General features: G+C 41.2%; 1 protein-coding gene across 7 annotated transcripts in view; it reads right to left on the bottom strand.

Annotated features, from left to right (window-relative positions):
- The window catches only part of SMAD9 (SMAD family member 9), a 76,251-nt gene that overhangs the window by 26,858 nt on the left and 33,179 nt on the right, over positions 1 to 16,214 (bottom strand). For 6 of the 7 annotated variants that reach the window (XM_054528928.2, XM_063714795.1, XM_024231082.3 and 3 more), the window contains exons 2-3: positions 7,791 to 8,388; positions 1,150 to 1,407 (exon numbers count right to left, since the gene is read on the bottom strand). In XM_054528928.2, the coding sequence (XP_054384903.1) occupies positions 1,150 to 1,407; positions 7,791 to 8,202 (670 nt within the window). In that variant the 5' untranslated portion in view covers positions 8,203 to 8,388. The remainder of the gene's footprint in view (positions 1 to 1,149; positions 1,408 to 7,790; positions 8,389 to 16,214) is intronic. The other variant, XM_063714796.1, reaches the window with a different exon arrangement.

Genomic DNA, 16,214 nt, shown 5'->3' on the forward strand with positions numbered 1-16,214 from the left:
TCCAACCTGTGTGACAGAGCAAGACTCCATCTCAAAAAAAAATAAAAAATAAAAATAAATAAACACCTGTGTAGTAATTTATTTATTCAATAAGCAAATGGTGAGCAACCACTGCATTTCAGGTTCTGTGCTGGACATAGAAAAAAGAAGACTCACTGTTCAATGGGGAAAATAGACACACAGGAATTATATAATATAGTGCAATAAATATAATAGTAGATGCTTATGTAACTCGCTGAGGAGCAAAAGGAACTAAGTAACTGAGAGGTGAAGAGGGAAATCCCTCTTTATCTTCCCACATTGTAGGGACAATTTTTATTAATCCTAAGGCAATGCTTGCATATAGTAAGAGTTTAATAAATATCCATTAAATAAATGATTATAGGAATAAATCAATGAGGCAGATTATAACATCTGGCACCAAATGTATTTATGCATGCCTTTAGGAGCTTGTCAGCTCTGCATAGTATTTATCTCACACTCACAAAGTGCATATGTATCTTTTATTCATTATCTCAACTTAGATCCACTTTACAGGTATGGTAGCAAGAGCAATTATGACAGCATGCTAGAGGTTCCCTTTCCCTTCCATATGCTTTCTCAATTCAGCAAACTGAAGAGCTCTATATTTAAGATGCTGTCCTGGCTTCACATGGCAGAAAGGGATAATGCACTGGCTGGCGCTGGGGCTTCACTTTCTGCCTCACTCAAAGGATGCAGGCATATGTTTTAGGCAAGGGCTTCCTTTGATTGTTGAAAGACGCAACCAAGGTAAAGGCCTAGGATTGATCTTCCATGTTGCTTGTCCTCAGGCCAAGTCTTCTGCTTGGATTACAGAAGTCTTTTAATCTTATTTCTACTGCCTTAAAAAAAAATCCTTGGAAATTCCCAAGGATACTATTCAAATCCATTCAGTTTCTGAGCGCTTCCAGAGCATTAGAACTAAAACTAGAGCAAAAACATGTCCTATCTCCAGGGTAACTGCTTCAAAAGGGGTATAGTCCTAATCATTTTAAGGCTGATTGCTTTGTAAACTGTTTATACTATATGAATGACGGTTACAATGATTGTCATCATGACTGTTCATCATAAATCATGATGTTGGGCTTATTTTCCCGTATTTCCCCACAGACCATAGTTCTTACTGACCTGAGTGTTGATAGGGACTCTCTGGCTCAGAAGGACTTCCTGGGGAGTGAGGGTAGCTGGCCGTGCACGGGGACTGGGAGAACGCGTGGCTGGGTGAGGGAGGGAGTGCAGAGCACGGAGGCTGCTGGAAAGAGTCAGGATAGGTGGCGTTGTGTGGCATGAGTGGCTCACTGTGCAGGGAGGCGCTGCGGAACTTGGCCAGGAGGCTGAGCTGGGGGTTATATTCACTGTGTCTTGGCACGAGCACAGGAGGCAGTACTAGGATCAGAAAGGAACAAGGCAGTTAGAATTGAACATTGCTCATCAGTACACAACAGAGTGGATACTTGCTGTTCTTATCTATTTTTTTTTTTGATGATAGAGCTGTTTTTCCCCTTGGGAACTACTCCCATTAGTCTTTGTGCAAAACTGTCAATTAAGTCCCCATCTCCACCTAAGAAGCAAGCATGTGAGTAAGCTTAGCTAACAGTCTTCTCCTTGTAACCGGAATCTTAAGCAGAATGTCATAATTCACAAAAGCATTTGGAAGAGGATATTTCTAGTGTCAGCACTCTAAAGAGACCTGCTATTTATTCCTACCTTGGAAATGACCACAGCTGTCCTAATACCTGGCCTTCTGAAGACCTGATTGTTACATCTTTCTTTAATTTTGCCAAATAAGTCTTTTTTTCCCCCAAGGCAAAATCAGTTTCTATTGCTTGCAATGAAACCCTAAGTGACGCCCAGAATATTTTTCCTTCAGAGATCATGTTGAATTATTTAGATGACCAGACTCAATTTCAGATTCAGTAGTGCCACTGAAATAAAAACATTCTATGTGTACTTAATGGAAAGATTTCAAGGTGAGTAATTAAAAGTCATTAAGTAAAATACAAACGGTGAATAATAATGAAAGTGACTAAGTAAAAGATAAGCAGCAGCAGGGCACAGTGGCTCACGCCTATAATACCAGCACTTTGAAAGGCCGAGGCGGGCAGATCACCTGAGGTCAGGAGTTTGAGACCAGCCTAGCCAACATGGTGAAACCCCGTCTCTATTAAAAATACAACAATTAGCCAGGTGTGGTGGCAGGCACCTGTAATCCCAGCTATTCAGGAGGCTGAGGCAGGAGAATCGCTTGAATCTGGGAGGTGGAAGTTGCAGTGAGCCGAGATCATACCACTGCACTCCAGCCTGGGTGACAAGAGTGAAACTCTGTCTCAAAAAAATAAAATAAAATAAGCAGCAATAACAAAACATAAATGATGTTTGTTCATTTTACTATGCTTTTCTGGGTTTCATTTTTTAAAAAGAATGTTACTGTTCTTGATTCTGATTATATACAAAATTTCAGAATAAATTCAAATTCTTAAGGGCAAGCTTTGCCCAGGCCCTCACGTCCCACCGACTCCTAGAAGGTCACAATGCCTGGCATAAAGTAGCTACTCCAAAACTGTTGTTGAAGAGCCATCTGTGACCAACATAAGTTCCAGAGAGGGAAGCAAAGAAAACACAAGGGGGAAGTGGTCTAAGAAATAACAAAGGAAAACTTCAAAGAGCTACAAAGGACCTATGTCTTCATGTTGAAAAGAGCCACAGAGTGCTCAGAGCTCAATTAATGAAAAAAAGATCCAGACCTAGTCTTTCCATCTTGAATTTCAAACATTGCGGGATAACTGGAATATTCCAAAAGCTCCTAGAGGATCACCGCAAAGTCACCTACAAAGAAATGAGAATCAACCGACCTCAACTTCCCACTCTAACCCTGGCTACTAGAAGTCAACGGACCAATGGCCTTCTGAGGACAAATAATTCTTACCCCCAAATTCCACAATGGAAACCACTGGAATAACCAAAAACAAATACAAAGTATGAACTAAAATACAGATATCAAGGATGAGAAGAGGAGGAAGGAAGAAGATTAAAATATAAGTGAGTGATGCTGGGCACGGTGGCTCACGCCTGTAATTCCAGCACTTTGGGAGGCCAAGGCAGGTGGATCACGAGGTCAGGAGATCGCGACCATCCTGGCTAACACAGTGAAACCCCGTCTCTACCAAAAATACAAAAAATTAGCCGGGTGTGGTGGTGGGCGCCTGTAGTCCCAGCTACTAGGGGGGCTGAGGCAGGAGAATGGTGTGAACCCGGGAGGCAGAGCTTGCAGTGAGCCGAGATCGCACCACTGCACTCCAGCCTGGGCAACAGAGAGAGACTCCGTCTCAAAAAAAAAAAAAAAAAAAAAAAAAAAAAATATATATATATATATATATATATATATGTATGTATGTGAGTGAAATCCTCATCTTTTATGGTAGAGAGTCAATGACATTATCTAAAAGGTGATAAATTTGGAAGTAGATATGTAAGCATATTATATATTATCTAGAGTTACTGTCATAATTCTTAGTAATAATAGAGAGAAATACGAAAGAACTAAGCAAGAATTGTTTAGAAGAGTTTGTCTCTGGGTATGAATACGACAGATCTTGGTTCTAATCACACTACTGTTTTGTCAACCACAGGCAAGTATTAATAAAAACTCACAAAAAGTAAATGTTCTAAAACTGCTGTAAAAAACAGGGTCTTAAAAAAAGGTAAATGTTTTGGAATAAACAGACAATTACAATAACAATAACATTAACCCCGAAGTCTGCCTTCTGCCTTTGACATCATACATCTATCTCTTTCTTAACAAACAATAATTTCCGGTTATACGGACAGAAAATAAACTAAGAAGGGTAAATAAAATGTTTTAAACTAAAACTGCTACAGGTGAGGGTGGCAGACAAACAAATAATTTCTTCCCCTTTTATAAGCTATTGTATATGTATGCTGCCTTATGACACCAGAGAACAAACATTCAACATCACCATCAAACAGTGACATAGATCATAAACCATTAAATTCCCCTTAATGTATTAATATTCCACAACTATGCAGGAAAAAAAGATCATGTGCCTTATGAATAGTCTGAAGTGAGGAGCTGACACAGCAAACGTGTATGGCTTCTTTGTCAACGACCCTTCATCAAAATGTTAACGATGTTCAAGTAAACACTCACTTTTTTATGAAGAAGAATTTGAATAATCTGTGACTTCAGTTTTAATGTAAAATATCTACGGTATATTCCTAACACTGATAAAAATATAATACCTCCTATCCATCTGAATGTAGACTTCTATTTCTTCACGGCCTGTAGATCTGAGGCACCAAGAGAAAAGAAAGGACACATTTCCCTTTATCATAACAACTATCTTGATAATATATTTTTACCATCTGGGTAAAATCAAAGCCAGTGGATGTTTGCAAAGAAAACTGATGGTTTCATCCTAGTTGTTATTTGACCTGACTGGCTCAGTTGCCTTAGATGTGCACTGATCATATTTTTAAATACTTTCACTCAAAACACAGCTATCCCTAATTACTTAATTCCACTTCCACATCTCAACTGCTGCTTGTAAATATGACAGTGCACTTATAGACACTCATGCCTATCTTATGCCACTTTTAAATACCATGCTATCTTTACATCTCAGTGTTACACAGGGGGAAACAGCGGAAGGAGTTACAGGGCACATGGGCGTGCAAAGCAGAGCTGGAAAAAACCACTTCTGTCTTTTTTTAAAAAGTCATGTGGTTTTGATATAATGTGAATATTTTATATAAAAAATTACACTCCTGAAATAACCTCCAGCCGAATGGAGTAAAATCATCATGTATCACAACAACAGTCTTACATGGCTTCCACCAGAACCGTGCCAGGTAAAGTGTGGTCTGAGGACTGGGAACCCTTCACCAACTGTTGGGTACCAGTCTGTGAAGAAATTAGGGCTTAGAAACTTTTCACAGCAATTTGACACAGTTTCTAGTTTATATTTGTTTAAATAATTTTAAAAATTGGGCTTATATTTTCTAAGTCTTTTTAAAATTTCATTTGCCTAGTAATTCGTCTGTACTATAAAAGTATTCGTTTGAAGGACTGGAAATTAAAAAAATAAAAACTGATCCCTCACCACACATAATTTGGAAAGCACTGAAGTCAATTATTGAAGTGGATGTGTGAATGAAAAGAAAATGGGAATGCAGCCTTCAATGTATCTAAAATGGATGGCCAAAAAATGAGATTTCAAAGGCAAAACTTAAGCTTTATGATAAATAGGAACTCAGCAAACTTGTTTAACATTAACATTTTTATTATTCCTAAAATATTTACTTTAAATATGGATAGCTAACGAGATATAAAATCTACTTTTCCTATTAAAAAAACACGAGTAAGAAAAACCTCTGTAACTTAAATATTACCTTAAATTAATATAATCTTTACCCATCTTTCCTTCTGGGAATTCACACCTAAATTATGATAAAATGAAATCTATTTACCATATGTTAAACACTCACACTATCATTCCTAAAGGAATCTTACAGAACATGAAAAACTAAAGCCCAGGTGTGGTGGCTCATGCCTGTAATCCCAGCACTTTGGGAGGACGAGAGGCAGGTGGATCACGAGGTCAAGAGATCGAGACCATCCTGTCCAACATGGTGAAACCCCGTCTCTACTAAAAATACAAAAATTAGCTGGACATGGTGGCACGTGCCTGTAGTCCCAGCTACTCAGGAGGCAGAGGCAGGAGAATCGCTTGAACTGGGGAGGCGACGGTTGTAGTGAGCAGAGATTGCGCCACTGCACTCCGGCCTGGCAACAGAGCAAGACAAAAAAACAAAAGACATGAAAAACTAAAATGTAAAATAGTTCTTTAAAATTAGGCTTTTGAATATTCAAAAGGAAAACCAGGTACATTTTACAAGATATTTCTTATAGGTTGTTGAATTTTATAACTACATTATTCAGGAAGAGAGAAATGATTTATTAATGAACATTTTTCCATTTGGGTATATTTTGGATGCTTAATGTAATTCAAACCTTTGAAACACAAAATGGAATCAAGTCATTTTTGTTATAAGTTTAGACATTATTGACTTTTTTTTTTTTTTAAGTGAGCGAAGAGAGTCAAAACGAAGCAGGGAAGAAGGGTGGAAAGCAACTCGCTCCAGGATTTAGGGGAAACGCATCAGATTTGCCAAGCATGTGGAACCTTCTAATACCTTCTCAGCCAGGGCCTCAGTCCCTGAATGGGCTGTAGGAGGCATCCACACACAGGTAGATGTTAAGTTCTGGGAGCCTGAAAGATCACTTAGCTAAGACTGAGGTAGGCTGGGCATGAATCACTTATTGGATACTGTTTTAAGGTTAACTGAACCTGCCTACCTAGACAGGACCATCTCTTCACTGGACATGGGCAATTTCCCTGAGCTAACGTGTCAGCGCTTTGGTTTCCTGGGATGAGGCAGATGGCCAAAGAGAGAAAGCTCTCCTAAAACTGTGTTCTTGTGTGGAATGCCACAGAAACACTCAATCTAAGAGAATCACAGTGAAACCCTGTTATAGCCAGTGTGAAGGAACAAAGATAAACACCAGGCTTCTCCAAGAGGAGGAGGAAATATATATGTATTTCTTACACACACATATATAATATACATACATACACACACACACACACACACACAGGGGTGTGAAGGGTTTTAGAAAGATACTTTCCTATACAGTCATGTACTGTGTAATCATGTTTTGGTTGAGGGACCAATATAAAACAGTGGTCCCCTAAGATTATGATACTGTACTTTTGCTGTACCTCTTCTATGTTTAGATCTGTTCACAGACATTCAATACCATTGTGGTTAGGACTGCCTACAGTATTCAGTACAGTAGCATGCTGTGCAGGTTAGTAGCCTAGGAGCAATAGGCTTCGCCATACAGCCTAAGGGTGTAGCAGGCTCATGGTTTGTGTAAGTACACTCCAGGGTGTTCACACAAGGAAGAAATTACCTACTGATGCATTTCTCAGAATGTATTTCCATCATTAAGTGATACCTGTCTGTACTTAAAACCATTTTTAAAAATAACTGCCTGGAATGATTTCCAGCAACTCTTTCATTGGCTGTTTTCAGACCTAGACATCAGATACCTTCTACTTACCTGAACTTGAACAAAGTAGCAGCCAAAAACCCTGCCTTAGTTCAGTTCAGTACAGTTCAGTTCAGTTGTTTGGTGAGGGGGAGGATGATGTTTAATTTTTACAGCTCATCATTATCAAGGCCATTTTAAAAACTTTCAGGACCCCAAGAACTGGTAAAAGATTATGTTGACTTGTCCCAGATACCTCAAAATAAAACTTTTATGGCAGTTTTCTCTCTTTGATTAGCCATCTGCCTCATTTTCAAAATCACACAAAGCTTACCAGCATAATGAAATCAAATGAAAGTATCTTCTTTCTAGATTTTTCTGACTAGTTTATCTTCATTCCTTCACACTGGCTATAACAGGGTTTTACTGAGATTCTCTTTGGATTGAGTGTTCCTGTGGCATTCCAGGCAGGAATATCGTTTTCATGGAAACCTTCTTTCTTTGACTGGACATCTGCCTCATTCCGGGAAACAAAATTTTGGACGAGTCCCTCAAAACTGAACCTCCCCTTCCTCTCTCTCTTCTCTCTCTCTCTTTTGGGAGAGGTTCCTGTCTGCTGGTGCCCCATCATTCTCCATCAATGGGGCACACGACCTTCACTCTGAAAATAAACCTCGATGTCGTAAAGACGACCCACCTGGAGTCTCCACCCGGCGGTAGTGGTAAGGGTTAATGCACACCTCTTTCTGCTTGGAGCCAAATGGGAACTCACAGCACTCCAGCGGCTTCAGCTCGTGGTGGGACTGCAGATCCGGCCAGCGCCACACGCGGCAGTAAATCACGTGGGGCAGGCCCTTGCGGTGGGACACCTGCAGCCGCCCGTCCAGGGAGCGGGGAATCGTGACGCATTTGCTAGGCTGCCCCGGGCAGCTGAGAGCCTTCTCCAGCTCGTCCATGGCTCCCTTCTTCTTCTTTAACTTCTTCACTAGAGAGTCCACCGCCTTTTCTGCCCACTTTTCCTCTTCATCTCCTTGCTTCCAGCCTAGCAGTCTCTTCACTGCAGGGCTGGTGAAGGAGAAGAGGGAGCTGATGGGAGTGGTGGAGTGCATAAGAGGCCACAGCAGGCTCCGGCGTGCACAGGAACCGCACAGCCCTTCACGGCAAAGTGGGCGGCCAGTAGCTCTCCACGGGTGGCATAGGGACCAACCCGCCCGTTCTTCTGGGAGCAGCTGGGACCAATTGAAGTTGCGAAGTGTGTTGACTTTCTCCTAAGCCCTTGAACAGGCTGGCCAACTCTGGAAAACATGACAAGACTTCAATTAGCTTAATCAGGGTAACATTCAGACAAAGTTGAAGTTGGATAGAAAGAGGTAATCTACACCTGCAGTCCCAGCTACTCAAGTGGGAGAATGGTTCGAGCCCAGAAGGTCAAGGCTGCGCCACTGCACTCCAACCTGAGCAACAGAACCAGGCCCCAAAGTTGGATAGAAGGGAAAAAACATTCTTCAAATGTTTTAATTTGAAAACTGATGTCTTTGACTCTGCCCTCTCCTGTATTTCCTATATCCAGGTCTCAGGTCATTCTGCCCTCAAAGTCTTTGGAGTTTGTTCTTTTCTCTCCATTTCTGCCGACACCTGAGCTCTGACCCACGACACCACTTCTCTGAAGTAGCATCTCTCTTTCTCTCTTTCAATTCGAATCCACTTACTCCCAAACACAGCTCTTATCATTTTCCCATTTAAGAAATGACAGTGTCTCCTTGGTCTCCCAAGTGTAAACTGCTCTGCCTGGGTTTTTCCAGGGCCTCCATAATCTGCCCTCAACATGAGTATGTTCTTTCTTTCTCATTTTTAGTTTGCACAAGCAATCCATCTTCTTGTAGAAAATAAATACTAATGAAAAGAAAAGAAAAAAAGGATCGTGAATAATCTCACCACTCCTGGACAGCCACTCTTAACATAGTCTTCCAAATTACTTTTCAGGACAGCGGCTCTCAAAGTGTGCCCCAAGGATCCCTGGGAGTCCCTGAGATCCTTTTAAGGGGACTATGAGGTTCTCTCTTTTCCAATTACTTATTTGTGTGAACTAACTTCGCTTCACATACTTCAACCAAAACAACATAACACAACAGAGTATATGGAGAAACAGATGACAATCTAGGTGCCATTTATTAAGCCAAGTATTAAATAGATTTGCAGTAATATAAAACAATAATACTCTTCTCAATAACTTTTTTGAAAACAATGTTTTAAATAAAAATATTTTGTTAATATAGTTTTTTTAAAGAATCAATCAATATTTTTAAATTTCTTAGTTTAAATTTTTAAAACGGTAAAAATTGATAGATACAGCCCACAGAAGCAAGAGTTCTTTGGAGTTCTCAATAACTTTTAGAAGTGGAAATTTTCAAGACCCAAATGCATCAGAACTGCTTTTCTAGAAATTATACACTATCACACACAAATACATACACAAAAAAGCACAGCTGTCACATTTGTTATTTGGCCTAAAATCAGCTTAATTCGTCTTTGCCCTGTCATCCACAGGAGATGTTCTTTCCTGGTTATTCAGCAGTCTCATTTAAATTTCCTGAGGTAGAACTGTATTTCCTCTTTTATGAAATAGTTGACTTAAACAAAACCTCCTCCTTCTTCCAGATTTTAGAAACCAGCTACCTCATTAATGTTTAAAGTTGCTGGCTGGTAACATTTTGGAGCAAGCTGACTCAAGTATTTTGGGATCTTGGAATCAATGTAGCTTATAATCTCCAACAATTGTTTGTTTAATATGCATTAAATATAATTTTCTCCTTTGCTTCCCTGGAGGGCAAGCTGTACCTTTCTGAGTCCAATTCTATAAACTTCTTTTGAACAAAGGTGCCTTATAACCCCCCGCTAGGGTGATCATTATTGGGCACCTCAGGTGAGGAGGATGGCAGCATGGTCCCACAATAACGGATGAGATTTAACGAGTATAAAGCAATAGTCACATTACTTTATTCCTCATCTGGGCTTTATCTGGCATTGTACAGAGATAATCTATGACAAAAGGGAGAGTTCAGAGCTCCATAGCTGCTCTTTTTCGCTTGGCAGTTTGACTTACACTCAGTTTTATTTGGAAAGGTTGATTTTGTGGCTTAACAATCATGAATTTATAAAGTAGAGTTAAGTCACTGTGTTCAAGTTCTGTTTACTTAATCTAGTCAGGCTGCCTTAAAGCAATGGCTGAAGAGGGTTAGAAGCTTTAAGGAGAAGTCTCATGATAGAATAACCTGAACCCCAAAAGAGTTGTGAATTCTGCTTAGTTTTACATGGAATTCATTATTAGTAAGTTGTGGTATAGATCTTTAAGCTGAGGTCGTAGAGAAAACCTTTTTATAAAAACACTCAGCAGTTAAACCAAATACACCTTTTAGAAACTTTTGCTCCAGGAAACAAGTAACAGTTCCCTAAACCAGGTTTTGTTTGGTTCATTTTTTTAAACTGTGGGTGCCTATTTACCAATGGCATGTGAAATCAATTCATTGGAACAAAACTGCTTTTGTACAAACAACAAAACACAACAGACTTTATTGCAGAGCAGCTGACAAAAAATAATAAGTATAATAATCATTTCATTAAAAATTTTCATTCACAGGTATGTGCTCTGTGTGTGTGGGGCAGGGGGATGGGCGGGTGGTGTATGTGTCCAGGGTTACAATGGAAAATTTACTTGTTAAGTTGGGTTACAATAAAAAAAGTTTGAAAAGCACTACTCCTAAACCATACATTTTTCTTCAAACTGTCTGAGGTTTACCTTGATGAGTGACCTTCAGTGGCCACCACACTTTCTCATCCCTTGGGGAATTCCCAACTAGTCATGAATCTAGTGTCTGAAACACCTCGGCTCTCTGCAGACCGATCTCACTGACACATTTCAAATCATTACAGTGGTCTCACGACAGTTCCAAAACTGTGATTTTATTGCTGCAAGATACCGCTCCTGTCCCATTAAATACAGGCCCTTGCATTGAGGGAGGCCCCGAAGAGTTAAACTTAGAACTTCAAGAGTGATAAACACCCAATTCATAACAGTGGCCTCCAGGTAGGCTAGAAATAGATCAAAAGATTTTAATTAGGCTGACTGGTGGGTATACAGATGTTCAAAATATTATTTTCTATGCTTGTTTGTATGCTTGGCATATTTTTAATAGAAAAATTAATTGTAAAAAATGAATCATGCCAGGTGTGGTGGCTTACAGCCTGGGTTCCAGCTACTCAGGAGGCTGAGGTGGGAGGATCACTTGAGCCCAGGGGTTTCACTCTGCAGTGAACTATGACTGCACCACCACACTACGGCCTGGATGGCAGAGACCCCGTTTCCTTGTCTAGGTTGTTTCTATTTGTCCAGGCAGTGCACTTTAGGGTTCATAAAGGTTATTCATTCTCATTCCTATAATGTTTTAGCCACTAGCAGAACAAAGGGCCTCCCTGTTTGTCTCCAGGTGGTCATCGCCCTGACATTAACAGTGCAAATTTGTTCAGTTGTGTCAACCTGGCTCTGAACAGCTTTCCATTGTCAGAGAACTGAAATGCCCACAGACTCTAAGCTCTAACCTACTGTCATCTCCTGATAACTCCACGGCCCAGGTTCACTATAACAAAACAGAGCACCCTCAGAGCATTCACTGAAAAAAAACTGGTTGCAAAAACAGGAGGAGGGGCGATTACTATTTCTGTTACTACATTTCTAAGAAGTGCAAAGAAGAATGAAACAAACAATAAGTGAGCCCAACCTGAGGGGGCGGAAAGTCTGGAAAGATTCCTGAGAGGATAACTGGGCTGCACTTAAAAGGATTTAAATCACAGTTAAAAATAAATAAATAAACTGGCCAGGCACAGTGGCTCTTGCCTGTAATCCCAGCACTTTGGGAGGCTTTGGTGGGCAGATGGTTTGAGCTCAGGAACTTGAGACCAGCCTGGACAACATGGTGAAACACCATCTCTACAAAAAATACAAAAGCTAATTGGGCGTGGTGGTGGGCACATGTAGTCCCAGCTTCTTGAAAGGCTGAGGCAGGAGGATGGCTTGAGCCTGTGAATCAGTAGTTGCAGTGAGTCATGATTGTGCCACTGCACTCCAGCCTGGGTAACAGAGGGAGACCCTGTCTCAAAAAATAATAAAAATAATAAAAAATAAAAATATAAACTGTGGTGGATTAGGATAATTTTCTAAGATTTTTTGGTGTGGTATAGTCTCACTTTTGTAAGAAAATCGTGTATCCCTGTCACAGATCAACTGTGTGCTCTTAGGCACGTCGTGTTGTCTCTCTGGACTCCACCCCCTCCTCATTTGCAGATCAAGACAAGGCTCAGTCTCCAGGGAAGGGTGTTTCTGGGCGATGGGTCCATGACTCCATGGCTGTTGGCTGGATGTGTCACATGGGATCTCAGGACTTGCTCAGCTGTTTTGATGCTACTGGGACTACCCGTAGTAGTCCAAGCACGACCTTCACTCATGACACTTCATAGCACAGAGTAGGGCAAAACAACAACAACTCTGACACGGCTATCAAACTGACCCTGTTAATAACAAACATCATCTACCAACATGAACCAAATCCCACTTTGCTCTCCAGCTACTTGTTTCATTTTAGTATTAATTACTGCAAAGGAATAAGAGTAAAAACATATACTGGGCGTTCCTGTGTTTGAAACCATTGGTCAGTGCGTGATTAGCGTTCATAAGCCCAGATCCCCCACAAAGCCTCCTGCTGGCCCTTAGAGCTTTCCTTCTTTGGGCAGAGAGAAAAAACACTATGACTGTCCTTTCTTTGGAAAGGACACACTTCACACACTTGCAGCATAAAAACAGTACTTTTTTCTTTTTCTGGCATTGAGTTTTACAATAAACCCCAACTGAGTAAGAAAACAACTTCTCATTTTCGAGTCTTTTAAATAAACAAGCCCACTTAAAAGAAAAGCAGCGCTGACCACATGCATACACCATGATTTAAGTGTACATAATTCCACACTAAAAAACAATTTACCCGGCTGGGTAACAGTTCAGGAGACATAAGCTTTTTTATTTTAAGTTGACGGTTTTAAATCCAGCTCCCATTAGCAGTTACTGAAGATTATTTCCACTCAGTTGGTCTCCTTGGAAGGTTCAGTTGGTGATTTTAATCCTGAAGAAAATACAATTTTAAAAATACCATTTGAGATGGAGCATTCCTAAGCTCGGGGCACATGGAACCTTTGAGCAATCCTTCACGGGCACTGCTTTTGGGTCAATGTGGCCAAGGCCTCCATCACCTACCAGGGTGCACAATGCGGTCAGCCCAGGGGGTCAGGGAGCACTTGTTTGTTCTGCGAGGGCCTAGTCCAGAAACAATCACCACGATAAAACATCATGATTTCCTTATTTGTTTTTCTTTTAATTTTTCAAACTTATCACTTTTGACCCTCTAATCCATGACCAGCATTAAGTATACCTTGGTATCTATAAAACAGTTTACTAACCAATTTAGAAAGTGAACACATTTGCTGAAGGAACATTTAACCCCCTCCAAGAAACATATTGTTATCTAGACTATTTCTGCAGCACTTTTTGTACACTGGTAATTAATACAGCCGTAATAAATGCTTATTTTACTTTATAATAACTTATTTATACTTTACACACAAGTATAAAACTATGTCCAAAAGGACTTCTATCTAGAAAACAGCTGGCTGTTATTATCACCATTGGCACACATATATCATGTCTTATTACTGTACAACTTGAGAAGAAACTGGGCTTAACACACACACACACACACACACACACACACACACGTATATTTAATTCAAATTTGTCCTCACTTAAAGTAGCCTGGCATTCCCATATGTCCCAAATGAGTAGCAATCATAAGTTGTATTATAAGATATAAATAATCACTTCATGCATATACCAGTTTAGTACCATGCGGTTGGATACACATAGAAATGGTATCATAATTTCACCTTCTGGAAGGAGACTTTTCTAGCTGTATTCTGAGGTTTCCTAAATACCCATGAAGGGTCAGTTCTAGTTCTCTGGGTGGAATACCTTCGGCCCACAGCACCGAAGAAGAAAACAGAGGCTCAACTGTTTGTAATGGAAGCTCTATCTAGGGGGCCGTAAAGAGATTCCAAGGCATCTGTGGACATTTGAATTGTGTGCTCATTTTGGGTGATTGCACAAATACTGAGTTTTTCTAAGGCAACAGTCCATAGGTGGTCTTCTTTAAATTCTCAAAAGAGCCAGTGACCCCCAAAAGGTTAAAAAAACAACAACAACACTGAATTAGAAAAAGGGGGAAAAGGAGAAAGTAAGAGTGAGAAGGGGACTAAGCTAAAGGGACTGTAGAGAGTAGCTGACTATTCTCACTATGCGGGTACTGGGGAGAGCCTGGAAGGATTACAGTGCATGGAGATGAGATCACGAGAAGAATGTAGAGGGGAGAGGGGCAGATGGCCAACGCATATTGACTACCTTCATGATAAGTGCCTTAAGTACATTTACTCACTGAACCACTGTCACAGCTGCATGTGCTCATTAACCCCACTTGACATGTGAGGAAACCAAGGTACACAGAGATTAAGTATCTTGTAAAGGTCACACCACTAGTAAGCCAGGATTCAGACCCCTGCAGTCTGGCTCCATACATCCTAAGCCACTGCACCATAATCCCGCTCCCAAAGGACATGGGAGGAAAGCAACATGGGTGCGTCCCCTGACAAGGCGAGACAGACAGCAAGAGACCCCCTGAACCCAAGGCTGGGCCTGAGCTGTACTGAAATGTAGGAGGATGGGAGATGGAGCCCAAATGGCGGAAATGTGAGAGAGAAGCCCTCCAAGATCTCCTCAATCTCCAAAACGTTGTGGCTCTAAAGGGGCATGAAGCACAACAGAGAGGTTGGCTCTGTCTCCTAAAGGAAAGGACAAACCCGAGCTGAGCTGCATGTCAGCCTCCATTCACTCATTCACATATCTCAGCAAATGGCCCTGATATGAATGCCTATCATGTGCCAGGTCCTGCCCAGTGGGGAGCAAAGCAGACATCGCCCTTGCCCTTAAAGGGCTTACAAACTGTCTGGATATGAAACATGTAAATATTAACAAGCCATGAAATCTTATGCAGGAACAAACATGACTGTGGGGCCAGGGACCTGCTTGGACTTCCTGGTGAAGACCCCTTGAGGAGGTGACAATGAGATCAAGAGGACGAGAAAGTGCAGCCACTCCAGGGGCTGTAGAGTGAGACCTCCAGAGAAAAATGCCAAGAGGGTGGCACGGGGTGGAGAGAATTCCATGCATTTGGGTAACTGGAGGAAAAACTGTGGCCAAGGAAGAGTCGGCAAGGGTGTGAGTGGCTGGAAGTGTGGCAAGAGAAGACACAAGTGTCCTGCTGGAGCTGGAAAGCAGCATATGGAAAATGGGTTTTATCTAAAGTGGAAAGGGGAGCCTTTGAATGGCTTTTTTTTTTTTTTTGTAGAGACGAGGTCCAGGCTGGTCTTGAACTCCTGGACTCAAGTGATCCTCCTGCCTCAGCCTCTCGAAGGGCTGGGATTATAGGCATGAGCCACCATGTCCAGTTTGAATGGGTTTGAAAAGCAAAGAAGTTAAATGATCTGACTTGATCTTTTTTTCTTTTTTTTTTTTTCTTTTTTGAAATGGAGTCTTCCTCTGTCTCCCAGGCTGAAGTGCAGTGGTGCGATCTCGGCTCACTGCAACCTCCCCTTCCTGGGTTCAAGTGATGATCCTGCCTCAGTGTCCTGAGTAGCTAGGATTACAGGTGTACACCACCACACCCAGATAATTTTTGTATTTTTAGTAGAGATGGGGTTTTGTCATGTTAGCTAGGCTGGTCTCGAACTCCTGACCTCAGGTGGTCCGCTCGCTTCGGCCTCCCAAAGTGCTGGGATTACAGGTGTGAGCCATTGCACCTGGCCGACTTGATCATTTTTAAGTGATCGTCCTAGCTGCTTATATGGAGAATAGATCAGACGGGGGAGCAAGTAGAAAACAATGTAGAAGGACAGGTGAGAGAGCTGAGAGACCCGGCAGAGGTGGTAGTTACTAGGAAGGTGAGGTCAGTGTGGTGTGTTTTGTTTAAAG

This window comes from Pongo abelii, chromosome 14, assembly GCF_028885655.2.
Source record: "Pongo abelii isolate AG06213 chromosome 14, NHGRI_mPonAbe1-v2.0_pri, whole genome shotgun sequence".
In the NCBI taxonomy this organism is placed as follows: Eukaryota; Metazoa; Chordata; class Mammalia; order Primates; family Hominidae; genus Pongo; species Pongo abelii.